The following is a 16,931-nucleotide window of genomic DNA, read 5'->3' on the forward strand; positions in this document are numbered from 1 at the left end:
ATGGCTGCGACGCGGTACACCTCGAATGACCTGCGAAGGCAGGTCAGCTCTCCAAGATCCAAGGGTCGAGGTGGGCTACTCCTGTTCTCTTCCATGGCCCCATTGGACCTGACAAGAGGTCAAACTGACGCTTGCTCAACAGAAAACAAAGATATATTATGCCGAAACGTTCTTATATATGGCCACTGCCGCTATGAGGACCAGGGTTGCACCTACAACCATGACCAAAACAAGAACTCCTCCCAACCAGAAGCGTAAGTTGATGCCAGCAACATGGTGAATATGACACTTCGAGTACACCAATTTCATACCCCCACACGGCGATGAAGGACTGGTCGCTGCCAGGCCCGGTTTAGTGCCCTCCAAGGCTGGCATTGCCATGTTCTGGTTGTACAATGAGGTCCAAAGAGTTTCAAAAGACGCTACCAAGGAAGAACTGGCTACATCCGGCATACCTCTATACCACCTGAGACCGAGATGCTTGGTCCTCCAAACATCCCAGTTTCAAACTCCCTGCGCGCAGATTTTGTCGATTTGCTTGGACTCAGTGGTTATGTTTTCCGCTTCTAACGTGCTGGTAGACCTTCTAAAAAGATGTTCAACGTTGATTCGCCCTCCTTTACCCCGTCCGGCCAATCAACGGTACTCCCGAAGAAGACAACTCTTTCATCTCAGGCCGCAAGTGCTGCTCCATTCACGCCTCGTGGTGGAGGAAGTGAGTTGATGTCCTGCAGAGCCTGGTTTGCATCATCTCTAATATGTCCAAACAGCGCCAACCTTACAAACTACTGCCGAAAGCACAATGTTCAATCCAGCAGCTATTCGGGAATTCACCCCTCAAAACTACGACCTTGGTAACAACGTACGGCTTTGCTGGTCTGTTAGTTTGCTAATATTTATGCTAACAAACATCTAGAATGCCAATGGAATATCCCAAGAGAATGGGCTCTACCCTGACCCTTTCACAATGAGTACTATGGGAACTGCCTTACCCACCGCTGGTCAGTATAACTTGCCGCTCTACGGTGACCACAGCGGCCTGGCTGCTCCTGGAGCACCATTCTATCCGCCACATGCAGCCTACCCAACCGGCCCCATACAACCTCCTCATTACCATCTCTATCAACCATTTGGCCCATATAGGCAAGAGCTCCAGCCATGGCAAAGGGCAACATATGATTTCTTCATGCCACAAAATCTCCGCGAAGACCTCCAAAAGAAGCAATTCGCAACTCTACAAGTCATTCCAAGTAAGTCATGCAACGTTGTAATTGCAGTTGCTGTGACTAACCCTAGCCAGACTCGGGCCTTCCCCAACTTGAACACTGGCACTCTCTTGTCCCTCTGGATACCAGTAACAGGAAAAACACCTCTTGTTTTGGGTATCCAAGTTGGGTCTATAAGGCTCAAAACAGCCGTAACGGAAGACATTATGCCCTCAGGAGGCTTGAAGGTATCATTCAATCTTGGATCCATGGGTTGGTGGTTTTGCGGGCCGAGTATTGACTGCGGTATGATGATAGGCTATCGATTGACCAACGAAAAAGCTATCCTGAACGTCATGAAGGATTGGAAAAAGATTAAGAACGCCAGTATCGTGACGATCCACGAAGTTTTTACCACCAGGGAATTTGGCGACAGTTCTCTCATCTTCGCATATGATTTTCATCCTCTCTCCAAAACCCTGCAGGAACACCATTTCCAGCCTATACATGGCAACAGATATCGACCCCCACCTGCTGTGCCAGAGAACACGATATGGGGCTACATTTGTCAAATTGCAAACGCCCTTAAAACCATTCATTCGAACAGGCTTGCTGCTCGGTGCCTCGAGCCTAGCAAAATCATCCTTACCGATATCAATCGCATACGACTTTCAGCATGCGCAATTCTTGACGTTGTTCAGTTTGGGATGAATTCCCGATCTGTTGTGGAGTTGCAACAGGAGGATTTTGTCAAGTTTGGCAAGCTTATTCTCTCCCTTGCCACTGGTACACTCCCCGCGCATCTCAACAATATTCCAGCAGCACTGGAAACTCTGGGGAATAAATACTCGGCAAATCTCAAAAGTGCCGTAAATTGGCTCTTAGACACCAGCTCTGGTGAAACCAAGACGATCGAACATTTCATGACCGGTATCGCTTCGCAGATGACCACTTTTTTCGATCTTGCGCTCCAGGACAACGACGAGAAGTTATTCCACCTTGCTCGAGAGGTTGAGAATGGCCGGATCGCTCGCAGTCTCATGAAACTCCTCACCATCCTCGAGCGGGGTGATTACGATGGAGTACCAAGCTGGTCCGAGACGGGCGACAGGTACCAGTTGAAGCTCTTCCGAGATTATGTTTTTCACCGTGTGGATGCCGATGGAAAGCCCAACCTTTCCATCGGCCACATGCTCACGTGCATGAGCAAGCTTGAAGCCGGCGTTGACGAGAATATCCTTCTCACAAGCCGTGACAACGAGACGGTTTTCGTGCTCTCGTACCGCGAACTCCGGCAGATGTATGACCGCGCGTTTAATGAACTCGTGAAGGCAAGCAAGACCGGTGCACCGGGGGCGAATACCTAGGCGACACCGCCCCCCGAAGTGGTGACGAGGTGGAGGTTACAAGAGGATGGAGAAAGAGCCCGGTCTCTGTCTGAACCAGATGCAAGCCAACAAGCAGGATAAGTTGAGGAAAGAAGCAAGGATGAAGGTCCGCAACTTCAGATACGATAGGCCTAACCAGAAGGGAGGAAAGTGAGCATATGTTAAAGTGAACACATGGAGCAGCAATTAGGCATGTTTTGTAGCGTTGTTTGGTAGATAGTTGGCAAAAACAAACTGTTACACCAATATGTGACTGTGAAACGCATCCTCGGGCCTTCCAAATCAAAACAGGCACGGTATAGGTTCTGTAGCCGTGATAGTTCAATGCCACTTTGATTCGGATCGCCTACTCCCTTACACAGGCGTAGTGGCCACGACACGAGAGAAGTGGCCATCACCCACCCTGTATGTTGGGATAGACGGTCCTTAGAGGTGGCGTTTCGGCGTTATGTGTGTGCCACAGTCGAGGCCATTTTGGCATGATGTACGTTCTCCGGATCGCTCATGGCTCGTCTCCGTTGCCTTTCTAACCCAGCTGGCTCGAGAATCTTGCACCTTTTTTATCTGGTTTCACATGATGTAATCGGCTTTTCTTCAAAATCTTTCCATTTCGGGCTCAATCTTCAGCCTGGACGAACGGATTTGCTATCACCTCGCTCCCGTCAACTGGGCTGACAAACACAAGAAGAGTTCCGCGAACAACGACTAAACCAAGAGGGCGAGTCATTTCATTGCCCTCATCGTCTGGATTGCGATGTTGTCAGTACCGCTCTCTACCTAAGAGTCAGGGCGAGTAGACGATTTTCACTAGGCCTGCAAATCCAGGCGAACTTACCTCTAAGTAATTCTTCAACGTCGTCCAAGACCAAATTCATCAACGCATCATAACCCTTCAAAACACCAGTAGCTGCGTATCAAAGGCTGTCAGCCAGTTGCCTTCACTCTGTCCAGGTCCCAGAGCACGTTGTCCCAGTGGATTGAGTCGTGAAAAAACACCAACCTTCCCGACCACCATTGAATTTAACAGTGATCCGCTTATCCATGTACTTCTTCAGATCCAGGATATTTTCCTTCTTAGGGCGCTCCTTGTCCTGGTTCTGCGCATTACCGCTGGCGCCCGGCATTCCGGCAGCGGAGCCTGCCGCGCTGCTGCCGCCCCGGCTGCTATATCCGCCGCCGCCGCCACCACTACCACCACGGCCTCCCCTAAAGTTGCCGCGGCCGCCGCGGTGGCCTCGGTCTGCCATGGCTTAGCTTGCGATTTGCTGTGCTCGAGGTAAGATTGGTTCGATTCCCGACGGACTTGAATACAGAGCTGTTGGCACGCACAACGGTTATTCTTCGAAATTCGACGAGGAGTTGCGTTTCTTCGATCTAGCACGTACTGAAGTGTCCGGTTGGACGTTAGGCAGGAGATTTGTTTGTCGTCGTGGTGGGGCCTGAACGCGCGCGCGCAAGCGAGGGGGCTGCGACTTCGATCGCCGGGGTGTGACGTGCCGAAATGCTGTGGTTGAGCTGGGGACGCGATTGGATAGCGGGGCAAAGAGCTTGGCAAGAGTGGAACACCAAGCAGAAGCTTCTTTGCCAAGCCCGTTCATCAGCTCCACTGATTGGCCATGGTGGAGACCTGTTGACTTCATCCTCAAAAACAGCCCAGATTTGATGATACATCATCCACTAACACTCCCTCAGAGTTGGTGGGCAAGGCGTCCAGGAGCGGTTGGTTCCCCAGATTCCGAACCAACATTTAACATACTCAGCTTTTATATGTTTTGACTCTTTACTTTCATTCTTATATGCCCAAAACCAGGGCTTAATAGCAGCCGTGCTTCCTTTATCAACTGAAAAGGTTCTAGGTTCTTGTTACAAACATAACGGTTCTCCTCTCCCCGCTGCAGTGCCATCCTTCAAGATTACACATCATCGCTTAGCTCTAATTCTATCTCTAAAATTCCATGATTGCCAAATAGAGCAAATCACCACGTAGCAATGGAATGCGAGTTATTCCTTTCACAAGGCGCTGAACGCATCCCCAACCCGTCATCAGCAAGGCGGAACTTTGTTGATGGGAGTTCAAACCCTGGCTCCAGCTTGCTCTCCAACAATGACAAATCCTTCTGAATGTCTCTAACAGCTTTTACAGTCGTGGCTTAGCCTCTTCTGCTCACTGTCAACCTCAAAGGCCACTTATCGCTAAACCCTGGGCTCGGCTGGCGTTGTCTCATCCTTGCACAACAAGCTTGATCGGGAAATAATAGGGTCTATCGTTATTGATGTTGCTGAACTGTTGGATGTCGCATTCTCGAGACCAGATGAACAGGTTGTATAACATGAGGGTGAGTACGAAGAGCTTAGAGAGATAGGAGATGTGGCCATAACGTCAGTGTCGGCAGCTTGCAGGGGCTGATCTTCCGGCATAACTCTCTTCGGCCGGTTGAGGTTGGCGTAAAGCTTTACTCTGCGTGCTGTTCTCATCGAGCTTGACATTTGAAGTGAGCTATCAGTTCTTCTGTCAGATGCCGCGAAACTGAATGTACAACCTGATGAAGAAGCCGTGAAGACACTCTTGTCTTTGGTGCTGGCCATACGACTGTCGAAGGTGGGTGCAAAGCATCGCCAGTTGTCGACTGATTCAACGATGAATGAGCTAGGTTTGATATGCTGAAAGCTGTCCATAAAGATGTCGACCGAATAGGGCTTCCCATTGTCATCAATGTAGTAGCTGAGAAGTGCCTAGGCTCTCAGTGTTTTGCATCTTGGGTTCTCTTTACTGCGCTTATACCATGGAAGTCGCGGTGGAAGCACTTGGTTGGAGAGGGGCCCTGCATCCTCTCGCCACCACCCCATCATTTCTCTTTCTTCTTCAGTCTTTGAACCCAAGTAAATGCTCGCCGGTGTCGAGGAAGCCCGAACTCCAATGATAGAACTCGGACATCTGGAAGCAGAGGATTTAGATCTCCAAGATAAAGCCTCGGCAGTGGCTCGCGCTTCAGGCAGATATTTCACAAGTTCTCCAGGGCGCTGGCACAGGTGCCAGTTTCTCCGCCACTTTGATGATGACAACCTTCTGGCCAAAAAGATTTTGGCAAACCAATATGCCTTGCTCCCCAAGCCCGTAATCTCAGTGGATCGGCAGAGGCCTGGATAGAACTTATCGAGCATTAACCGCATATCCCACACGTGGTGCAGCTTGCGTCGCCATCCAGCTTCCAAAAAGTTGAAGTTACTGAAGTCATGAACGTGGATAATTTCGAACCTGTCAGGCGCATCGTAGAACACAGGCCCTGTGACCTCTGAAATTCCAATTTGACGAACAGCATGCTCTAACAGAGAGTAACGCAGTCCCAAAAGACTAGACGATTCCAGGGATTAGCTAGAGGTATCTGGGAAATTTGAGAACCCAGGTGCGTAGCTCGACTTACGTGTTAGTGTTATCAAATATCTGATCTTGCCTTGCATTTCCCCAAGCGTACCAGATCAACACGGTTATATTTGGGCCCTGAGAGGTCGCTGGTGATGGCATCTCGTGGACTGTGACAATTCCAAGATCTTGGAAAGGAGGGCGGAAAACGCGATAGCGATAGTCAGTCATGTCTGCCATCCGCGAATGCCAGGTCAAGGCATCCTCAAGGGCCACTTGTGCCTTGTCTAGGTCCCCGTGATGAGCTTGCAAGAACTTCTTCAGAACAAGTCTCGTTGGGGCATGGCCAAGATGGTCAGAGAGAGTCACGCCCTATATGGTTCTCATGCCATTGACGTCCATTATAATAGCAGGCAAGCGCTTGTGCAGTGCAAGAATCGGGTCATGGTCCTCTTGTTCATTGTCTCGATATCTGGAGAAGAGTCTCTTGCCGTTCGCTATGAAACACATGTTGAGAGCTTTCTCGACGGTGGTTGAAGACGGGTTTTTGAGCTTTAGGGATACTACCAAAGAGGTGCACTGCTGAAAAAGAATGTAATCTCGTATGAATGAGAGTGTTTGGTGTTCACTTGCAAGCATTCCGAGCGCAGGTTGAATGTAAGATGAAATGTCCACGAAACTCTGTATACACAATGCAAACTGTGCCAACGTTTCGGGAGGGCTTTCCCAGTGTAATATTGTAATCGATTACTTCCTCTAACGAATCGAAATGGAAGCAACCATGGGACACCCCTACGCGCAGTAAGGCAGTCTCTTTTCTCCGCCATTCCAATGCGCCCGAGCAACATACGGCGTTGTGGTGACGAAAATCTCAAATCATTAAAGCTAAATGCTGTCAAATCTATAGCAGCGTGAGCTAAGGTGGAGACATGGAGAAGCTTTCAAGACAAACAGAGATACTATCCCAAAAGGCCATGTGGATGGATGATAATAAACTGAATAAACATGCACGGTGGCTAGAGTTGTCCTCCTATATGGACTCCCCGATCATTGAGGACCGATCTAAACTAGGAGATCAAGCACTGCCAGCCTAAGACGATGTCAACAGCACTTTTGTCTTGCTCATGTCCAGAAATTTTGGACCACGGCCTGGACTCTCGCCGACAATAACGCAAATGGACGGCCAACTCGATGGTCGGCACGAAGTCGCAGAAACAATGAAGGTACTCTTTTTGCTTTCACAAGATTGGTACCAACCAGGCAAGAAACCGTGTTATGCGACAATTTCTCGCAATAATGTATCCAAGAAACCTTTTCCGGCAAAGTTGCCGGTCGTTTCGGTTCTAGTCCCTTGGATAATTGTCTCTCATGTCTCTCATCTACGGGTCCTCGACCCTGGGCCTAGCTTCTGCTTGACTTTGTCCAGTGCCTCTAAAGAGTCGAGCAATCGAGTCTAAATTTATACAACAAGTGTTTGTTAAGAGAATGTCTGGATTGATGTACGCCCACTAACACATAGTCACTCAATCATTGCAAGTCCCATTCAAGTCTTTGATGTCGTGCAAGAATGCGACAAGCCGATCCAAGGAAGGCAAATTTGCATCTGTGTGCTGGGCTAAATGGCCCGTGATGCCAGTGACGGTGCCAGAAACACCGCAAAGACCCAACAAGCCTACCAGGAGCCGGACTGATACTCCGTGGCCCTCCAACGACCAGCAGAATGGCAGCGTCTACTTATTGGACAGCATGGCATCTCCCTCTAATCGTGTTCATGGAAGCCTACATGCATGAGACACAAAGTAGACACAGACTGGAGCGGCCTGTGAGGAGCTTCAAAGGATGGCTCACGGGCATGATGGTGATGATGGGATGATAGGCCCATAGCGATGATCGGGGACGATGGCATCCGACGCCATGCAAATGTTGTGTCTGGTCAAGAGAGAAGATGTGAGGTTCCGAAACGAAGCTACAAGTTTCCAAGTTGGCACTAGCATACAAGGCACGCATGTGTTCGGGTGAGGGGGGAGTCAGCAAAGGTATGCTACGGTAGGCTTCTTGTGGAAGCTCGCAAGCTTCTCTCTCTGCCTCATGGGTAAGGTAGGTAAGGCAGGTAGGTGGTGATCAGGGAGGTGTGCTGGATGGTCAAACGGTCCATCCGTTCACACCCCTCCCAGCCCCAAATAAATACTTCGGCCTGCCCCTGGCCACGATTCGATCAGTCCGCTATCTTTCTCATCCACACAACTCACACTTTTTTTTCCCTCCCCACCCCCCTTGCTGCAAGAACTCGCGCCCACTCAGTGGGTATTGTTCCGACACCCTCCATTACGCGATAATAGCCAAACGCGCCGCGTCTGCGCACATGCATTCTCTCTTCTCACGCCCTCTCGGCGCTCTTCAGCTGCGTTCGCAAGCCCATTGACTCCATTTGAAGACTTGCACGCACCGATTGACGCCCCAGGTCCTTTACTTTCTATCCTTTTTCAGCGATTTTTTTTTCTCCAGAGAGCTCCGCGCAACTCCGATTCCTTCTCTGTTTTTGTCACATCTGTGACCGTGCCGCGTCTGCCAGACCTCCCGCTTCTTTTCTAGTGCTGCAGCTCAGGCCGCCTGCTGACTCGTCCGCAGACGCGCTTGATTTTGTCGAAAGGTTTTGCAAACGTCAACTGCTCTTGAGTCTTGCAACACTTTGCAAGCCAAACCCTCACCAACCCATAGTTGCCATCATGGCGACCACAGAAACAGCGCCTGCAGCCGCCGAGCCATTGCCGTTGCCATGCGAAGCGAGCTTCTCCAGCAGCACCCCCACCGATACGGATGCAAGCTCTTCCTCCAACTCATCCAACAACGCGTCGCTCACCTCGACTCCTCCGACAACCGCGTCGCCCGACAGCATCTCTCTGGCTTCTGAGCTCGAGTGCCAGAAAGAAGAGGCTGTGGCAGTGCCGACTGTCGTGGCCGCCATTCCCACCCCTGAAGCCGACCAGCATGACCAGCACGCTCAACGTGACAACAACAAGCCAGAGAAGCAAACGCCCGCCGGCCAAGATGCAATTGTGGTCGCCGGGCACCAGGCTTCTGCCGAACCGCTTGCGACGTCCCGCCCAAGGCGAGCGCGTGCAAGCGCGCCAGTGTACAATCTCGCCAAACTCGTAGGAACGGATGTACATGGAAGACGACGCGCAAAAGGAGACATTGTCCAAGGGAAAAAGCGGCGGCATACAGTATCAGATACGAGACAGGTAGAGGTTGCCAACACAAGCGCCAGTGAACCCATCAACGCGTCTCAGACGCTCCAACTTTCCAGAGACGTTGAGAACACTAAAGCTTCCACAGTCTCCAAAAAGACAAAGAAAACTTCTGTCCCATCACCGGTGACGCGTCGTGCGACGCGCTCTTCTGGATTGCCGCTCGAGGATCTGACAACCAAACTAGCAGCCCTTAGCAAGCGCGGCAAAAAGGCCATTGAAAAAGAGCTGAAGTCGCTGCCACGCGAACTTAGGCGCCTACAAGACACCAATGAGTTTGCTCATATTGATACTCGTCCTGTGCGCTACACCGTCTGGAGCAATGGAAAATACGTTGACGTAGATCCTTTCCAGGCGACATCCTCCTCCGAGCCACCGCGAAAGAAGGCCAAGACCGAGAAGAGTCCTGAAGCTACCAAAGACTCGGAACCGGAGAGAAATTCGGACAAAAACAAGGAAGCCAAGGATAAGCAGGACGGCCAGGACAAGCAGGAGCCCCGTCCAATTGGAGCCATCAAGCCCCGGCCCAAGAAATGGCTGGAGAAAGGTCTTTACGCTGGCCAAGAATACCCTACTGATATCATGAAGACTTTGACCGCACCGGAAAGGAAGAAGCTGCTGTACATGCCAGAACTGATGCCAAGCGGGAAGCCAAACAAGGTGCTTCCATTGCCCATGTATAATGGCTTTCGGCTGTTGCTCCATGGGCGTGATTTCAAGCTGCCTTATGACGTTTGCCACCCTCTTCCTCCTGGGCAGCCTAAGCCTGCTGCTTATCGCACCATGACCAAGAGTAAGTGGCTGCTTTTACTCTGAGTACCCAACTGTACATCCCGTTGACCTGCGTGTCCCAGACCGATTTGTTGGAGATGCTGCTGCATACTGGAAGAAGAACCCTCACTTTGGGGATTTCGCTTCTAAGTGCGTCTGCAAGCCAGAAGACGGTTGTGGAGAGACATGCCAGAACCGCATCATGCTGTATGAGTGTGACGAAACGAACTGTAACATTGGTAAGGAGTACTGCACCAACCGTGCATTTCAGGAACTCCAAGAGCGCACCAAGAAAGGTGGGCGCTACCGCATTGGCGTTGAGGTGTTTAAAACTCCAGACCGAGGTTACGGGGTCCGCAGCAATCGCTGCTTTGAACCGAACCAGATAATTATGGAATATACTGGTGAGATTATCACCGAGGAAGAGTGCGAGCGACGGATGAGGGAAGAGTACAAAGACAATGAGGTATGGTTCATTTGGTCCACCCCTCGGTTTTCTTTTTCTTTTTTTTTTGCCCCTCTCTCTGAGCTCTTGAGCTGATGTCCCAAAAGTGCTACTATCTCATGTCTTTCGACCAGAACATGATCATTGATGCAACTAGCGGTAGCATCGCGCGGTTCGTCAATCACTCATGTTCGCCCAATTGCCGTATGATAAAATGGATCGTCAAAGGGCAGCCGCGCATGGCCCTCTTTGCTGGAGACCGCCCCATTACCACGGGCGAGGAATTGACGTACGACTACAACTTCGATCCCTTCTGCGCTAAGAACGTGCAGAAGTGCTTGTGTGGTAGTGCGAATTGCCGAGGTGTGCTCGGCCCTAGGCCCAAGGAGGTAAAGCCTCCCAAAAAGGAAGACAAGCAGCAGATGAAGAAGGGCAAGAAGGGCAAGAAGTCCAAGGCATCCGCTGCAAAGATGCAGAAGCCAGAAAAACAGCAGAAGGAGGGAAACCCAAGAGATATCAAGTTGGCAGACAAATCCGCCAGAGGAATGAAGCGTAAACTTAAGGATGCGTTTGAGTTCGATGCCGATGACAAGGAAGACGGCAAGTCCATCAAGAAGCGAAAGACAAAGACCACAGCTGGCAAAGGATCTAAAGTCCTTGCAAGAAAACGGGCATCCGCAAAGGGAGTGACCAAAGGGAGGTCAAAGGCAGTGACATCGGCAAAAACGGCAGCTAAGCGCATCGTGGTCAAGAGCACCGTTGCTAAGAGTGCTGTAAATGAGCGCAAACGGAACGTCTCGAGCAACGTTTCTGTCACCCTCAAACCCACCACAAAGACTAGGTTGACTCTGACTCCGCGCAAGCGACCGAATACAGCCATCACGATCAAGGCAGCAAGCAGCCGCCAGACCAAGACTGGCAAGGCCGGACTCGCAAAGGGTTACAGCAAGAAAGCAGTCATTATTGATGCAGCTGCTCAATCAAATGATCAGCCCCAGAACAAAGCGACCACGTCTAACAGAAGTCCCGGCACGACTATCATCGCAGCAGGCGTCTCGACTGACAGCCCGAACAAGGAGAACGAGCAGCAAGAGCACTTGGAAAAGCCGGATGCTTTGCAGTCTCACGACCAAGAACTGTTGCGTCAAGCCACGGAAGCCTCACCGGCGGCACCGAAGCTGAAGACGTCATCCAGGAAAGTGATTCCCTCGCGCAAGGCGCTGGAGGCGGCAGAGACACAGGAGGTTAAGGCTGCTGCCAAGGCCAAGAAGATGGTAGCGGCAAAGGACAGAGCTGCAGGGGCGAAGAGAAAACTTTCGATCTCTATCTAAACTTTTGCCAAAAGGCTCTTAGTGAAGATTGGCTACGGTAATTTTCAATTGTTCGGGTGAGGGCATTGGGCTTAGGAAAGCCACTCGGCTGACTTGACCGATTAAGCTCTGGAGGAAGTTGGGGGGGAGGGGAAATAGTAGGAGTATGACATGTTGTTTTGGCTCGTCTGTTCCGGAAATTTCAAGCTTCATTCTTTACTGTCAGGGAGAGAGGATGGGAAGAAGCGCGGGGTTGGGGCTCATGGTGTTCGTGGTAGAAGGGATATGGTGTTTCTCTGCACTGCCGCTTCCAGGGATTGTCTCGCCGGTTGTAGGGCTCCTGATATTGGAACTGGGTGAGGTTGAGTAAGATACGGTCTGTTTTTTTCTTCCTTCAACCCATTGTTTTAGTCACCAGTGTTTTGGCTTGCAAGTTGTGGCGCTCTCAAGTAGCCATGCTCTTAATGTTGTTTCAAACAGAGATCAGGGCCCCAGATGACATACGCACTTGGTGATTTGTGCTCACATGACCGCGGAGTGCAACTAAGGTATAAAAGTGAAGTTGTCACTTAGTTTCTAAGATATGGGAGCCGCAACGAAGTTTTACCTGCTCGCTTTCCGCATCCGCGGTATCGGCACGCATCGTTCGTACATCGGCCGTTTGTCGGCATGGCCGAACGTGTGGCTTCGGTCCAGCGCATCCAGGGGCCGGAGAATGGCCGCTCGGAATACTTGCACAGGCAGAAAACAAGCCAAGTGGCTGCTTAACATTGCTGCCCAAGGCTCACTTTTGGCAAGGCTATCTAAGCCCGCTAGTCTTGGTCATGTTCTGATGTTCATTGAAGTCCATCTGTCAACTTGGAAGGCCCAGCTTTTTGCACTGGATCGTGGTGTTTGCGTTGTGGGGCCAAAGGTCGAACTTTGCGGCTGCGAGACAGAGCTGTTATGGAGCAACCCATCGGCATGACCATGCAGGGCTGCTTCTCGGTTGGCCCGAACGAACTGCCAACTTCTGCTCAGTCTTGGCATACCTCAGGTTTGAAGATATTGAGTGGGTCCGCGAGCCCTTGACCCACCAAAGGTGGGGTCTTCACGGTAGAGGGTTTCATCTCCCTTTTGGTGTCGAGGTACATACCACGTTCTGGGTGGGGTAGCTTGCATATGTAGGTTTGAGCCAAACTTTTTTGTTGATAAGACCATCAGTGTCAGCAAGCAACATTTTAGAGCAGCCAATAGCTGCAGTTCAGCTTTGCGTTGATGGGGATACAATTGGTTATGCCTTCAGTCCATCTACTTATGTGGTGTCTGAAAAACATAGCATTCAGCTTCATAAAAGTAGAGTGAGAAGCTGAGGCTGTACATGGGCGAAGCATGGCCAACAATGACCACCATGAACCGATTTACTATCAACTCATTTGACCGATATGTAATTTAAGAATTGTTAACTCACTGCAACAAAATCTATATCAAAGCCATACGGTGTAAACAAAAAGTTATTGTGTAGCACGTCACAGCAGTGTTGCACCGAGGACCACGAGCATGCCTGCGCTCCTTTCATACTTGATAGAGGTGTCCGCATGCAGGTACCGGCCGCATGGATACCCGATATTTTACATGGGTAGGTACCTAACCCCCACTCGCTAGTCACAGTGGGGTTACAGGAAGGGTAATAAAGTGTGTTGTGCCTGGACGTCGGTAAGTCCTCATCACAGGGCGGTCAGCGATCCACCAAGTCACTGACTGTCCAACCCCTCCAGGGTTGACAAGATTGTAACAAGGATGAGCGGAACTGAGGAACAGTTTTCCAATCGGTCGGTCAAGAGTGTAGAGTTCAATAGTATATCATAACCGCAAGAGCGAACTAAAAGTCAAAGGAAATTGCCACTAAAACACAAACAAGAGTTCCCAAGTATGAACCTAGCTCCCAGCCTAAAAAGTCCGTTCTCTGAAACGCCGTACTCTATGCCTTCTCATCCTGCATATGCCTCCAACAGATCAATACTGATGTTCATAGTCCCATGCTTTAACTTTGCCTTTCTCTGTTACCACTTGAAGGGTAGCATAAGAAGACTCAGAGTCAGGGGGGGAAAGCCGATATATAGAGCTGATGTAAAGGACTCAGACAACGGAACGAGTGACTGGAAAGAGAGTGTAAACTGAGGGGCTGTGAAAAAAAGGCATAGCCGCAACTTTGCTAGTACATAGGAGCCAGTGACCACTCCATATGGCAATATCTCGCTTCAGGTCGTGGATATTGACATTCAGGGCAAAAGCTCTGAATCTCGAAGCTCCAAGGACCATCGTTGCAATTGGTCTAGTTGCTTTATTAGTGCTCAGCATTCCAATCTTGATCAAAGAAAATGGTACTGACACAATACCACTTGCATTCCCACTCTTCGATCTTGCAGGAAGAACATCTGAGATGGTCACATGTCTGACATTCAAGGGTAGACAGGCGCTGCTTTGGCGTTCTACACTTATGCTACTCACGGGCTATTGTTAGCATTTACTTGTGCCCTTTTTTTCCGTAGTTGCAACACTTACACAACGCCACATCTTTTTGCGGTAGGAAGCCATTCTCAATGGATGCCAATTGTCCTTGGCTGCTGCGATGGCTGCTTCAGAACTCGAGAGAAGGATAGACCACAGACGAGATCTGATGAACTCAGGATTTGATGTGGTGATGATTTGTACAGGTTCAGATGTCGTCTGGGCCTACCATTTTATATCTTATGTTGCATCTCTCTCAGTTCTCACGAAGCCGAATAAGAGTTTGCCCTGAGGCTCATACCGACCTGCATCGCCATCTTGTCGCGCCCGCTGTGGAAGTGGCATCATAACAGGGCGTCAAGATGAAGCGTACACGGGTAGGGCGGTTATGGAAATTTCTTTGAGGCCATGAGCATGCAACACCGAGTCACCACAGCGCAAACCGGCCTTGAATGTATGTTTGCAGCCCTTACTTGACGGGCCGACCGAGCGTTAAGGAGGACTGACATATTTCCCGTTACTGATAGCGTCGGCGGAGGCGTTGTAAGTCAGGTCATTCCAAGAGAGGCCCAAACAAGACACCCGAGGCGCAGCAATGGTCATGAATAACATAGGGCGGACCGGAAGGGACACATTCATCAATCCTTTGCAAACGACTGTCTTCATCGTTAAGCAACGGGTTTTTCTGTCGCTTGATCGAAGCAGGGGCCGGTTTATAAGTTTTGCCAAACAGTTGTTTTGTTCCCTTGTGCTCGATGTTATATCTTGGCCTGTGAAGGCTCGGGTGATCTATCAGAAACATTGGTAGCCTAGTTAGCGGACAAGGACCTAGGTTTTCATTCTATCATCGGAGGGTACTTCACTGGTCAATTTTGTGGGCAAAATTTGACCGGAGAATCCTTTACAGAACGAGATTGGTTGAGAGTAAACTTTCAATCTTTGGAGAAACTCCCATGTAAACTTGATCCCAAGCCAAGCATTCTTGTTGCGCGGGGAGATATTTCGCCGCATACGAGTGTCGCGTGTTCAGGTGTATTGGGGCGGGGCTGCTCTTTGTGGACCTGCCATTGTGGCTGCAGTTCGGCCCGCTCCTCGATTGTTGTGGATTTGGGCAAACCTTGGCTCGGTAAAAGGCTGCCCGACATCTCTTGAATTACACATTGTAAGATAACCAGTTTCTGAAAAAGGTATCTGCGCCTCTGTCTCAGCCCTTATGTCTCCGTCGGTCGGATATATTGAAATCTGTTCTATCAATCGAAAGCTTGTATTTATATTCCATTATACTCTATATCAGACTTTGCAGTGATGACTGTTAGATGCAGTGGTGGTGCAGACGAGCAGGATTCAGTTGGTGCATGTTCATCGATTTAAATGTGCTCAGGTCCAAGTCTTCCTTCATTTGACCTACGGCACTTGCAACGGCATAGATCTACTTCCAGACAGAAAATATGCCAACTAACGAGCTAGAAATTGATGATATTTACCATTATCTGTCCGTTCCCACACGAAGATAACCGGGTTTGATTCTTTTGAGACAGCCATAGTTTGAAGCCTTGTTCATGCGCATGGTACTACCCAGTTCCGATAATGATGACCGAGTTGGCTTCGCTGTCATGTCCACCACAATGCTGATATGAAGCGCTTAGACGTAATACCTGGCCAATAGTTCTCCGTACTGTTAGGTCTCGCATGGCGTTCAATCGCGCTATTTGATGGCATTTGCATTCATAATGAGGGCATTAAGGAATATAGACTAACATTTTTGTTATGATTAGAAGTGGGGATAAGCAGCTGCCCCACAGCGGTGTGGTGGGGAGCCAATGGACAGCCCACTTGAATAGGTCCAGAGCAGTGACCAATTAGAAGGATGTAAGGATTATCACCGTCATCACCCAGCGACGACGGTAACAAAGATGCTTGGCAAGGGCTCCAACACTATGGCAGGCACCCCAACGACATGAATATAAATAAGTATGATCACCCATCCCTTAAAACCACGATGAGGACTCCCTCAGTCAGCAATGGAAACAGTTGTCAACCAACAACTGGTGACCGCAGTAAATCACATAAACTACTGTATGAGGACCCCAGTCCCTCAGGTTTTGCAACTTGGCCACTACCTTCGAACCCATCTCAGGAGGTTGTGGAATCGTCGCACTATTGGGTTGGCTCTCCGAAGTGTGAAGATAGGAAGCAGATCGTTGTTATGATCTCTTTGCTCAGCCTGTTACCTATTCATGTAAGCAATTTATGTCTCGTTATTTAACGATGTAGTTACCGAGTACGGAAAGGAACCTATGTAGGCAGTTTTCTGCTTCTGTATCATGAGGTAATCCATAAGCGCTCCCGCAACGGCCGTTGGCTGTTGATATCTTTCAGTGCACAGTCCGTTAGGACTTCAAGAGGCCAGCTGAATGTTGCCATAACATGCATACAATATCGAGATACCATCTTCCATGAGAAATGTCATAGACAACCTAATACTCTGTACAACAAGAACTGGTGCACAATCTATATATTCTCTTAAGTAGGGTGCTGGTCTGATGTATGGGCTGGTGTTTAGTGATCCATTTTCCGCATGGGTACAGCGCTTGCATGACGTGCATAAGCGTTTTTGGTGGGGCGATGCAACCATTCATTTCAAGCCCCTGCCTACCTAGGTCGCTCAGGCACAGGGAGCCAGGCTGTTTTTGTGGTCCACCAGCTGCAACCT

The 16,931-nt window shown here is 49.8% G+C and overlaps 3 protein-coding genes across 3 annotated transcripts; 2 read left to right on the forward strand and 1 right to left on the reverse strand.

Annotated features, from left to right (window-relative positions):
* Nucleotides 1–220: 220 nt before the first annotated feature.
* Nucleotides 221–2,572, forward strand: CTHT_0011660 (pab-dependent poly(A)-specific ribonuclease subunit pan3-like protein; the record flags this gene model as incomplete). Its single annotated transcript, XM_006691622.1, has 6 exons — nucleotides 221–254; nucleotides 330–400; nucleotides 595–715; nucleotides 771–862; nucleotides 917–1,250; nucleotides 1,524–2,572. The coding sequence occupies 6 exons, from the start codon at nucleotides 221–223 to the stop codon at nucleotides 2,570–2,572; spliced, it is 1,701 nt and encodes a 566-aa protein (XP_006691685.1).
* Nucleotides 2,573–3,209: 637 nt separating this feature from the next.
* On the reverse strand, nucleotides 3,210–3,840 carry CTHT_0011670 (uncharacterized protein; the record flags this gene model as incomplete). Its single annotated transcript, XM_006691623.1, has 3 exons — nucleotides 3,210–3,337; nucleotides 3,429–3,500; nucleotides 3,594–3,840. The coding sequence occupies 3 exons, from the start codon at nucleotides 3,838–3,840 to the stop codon at nucleotides 3,210–3,212; spliced, it is 447 nt and encodes a 148-aa protein (XP_006691686.1).
* Nucleotides 3,841–8,680: 4,840 nt separating this feature from the next.
* Nucleotides 8,681–11,749, forward strand: CTHT_0011680 (histone-lysine N-methyltransferase-like protein; the record flags this gene model as incomplete). The annotated part of the gene is made up of 3 exons (XM_006691624.1): nucleotides 8,681–9,995; nucleotides 10,057–10,439; nucleotides 10,553–11,749. The coding sequence occupies 3 exons, from the start codon at nucleotides 8,681–8,683 to the stop codon at nucleotides 11,747–11,749; spliced, it is 2,895 nt and encodes a 964-aa protein (XP_006691687.1).
* Nucleotides 11,750–16,931: the final 5,182 nt, after the last annotated feature.

The sequence above is a fragment of the Thermochaetoides thermophila genome, assembly GCF_000221225.1.
Source record: "Thermochaetoides thermophila DSM 1495 unplaced genomic scaffold scf7180000011814, whole genome shotgun sequence".
Classification (NCBI taxonomy): Eukaryota; Fungi; Ascomycota; class Sordariomycetes; order Sordariales; family Chaetomiaceae; genus Thermochaetoides; species Thermochaetoides thermophila.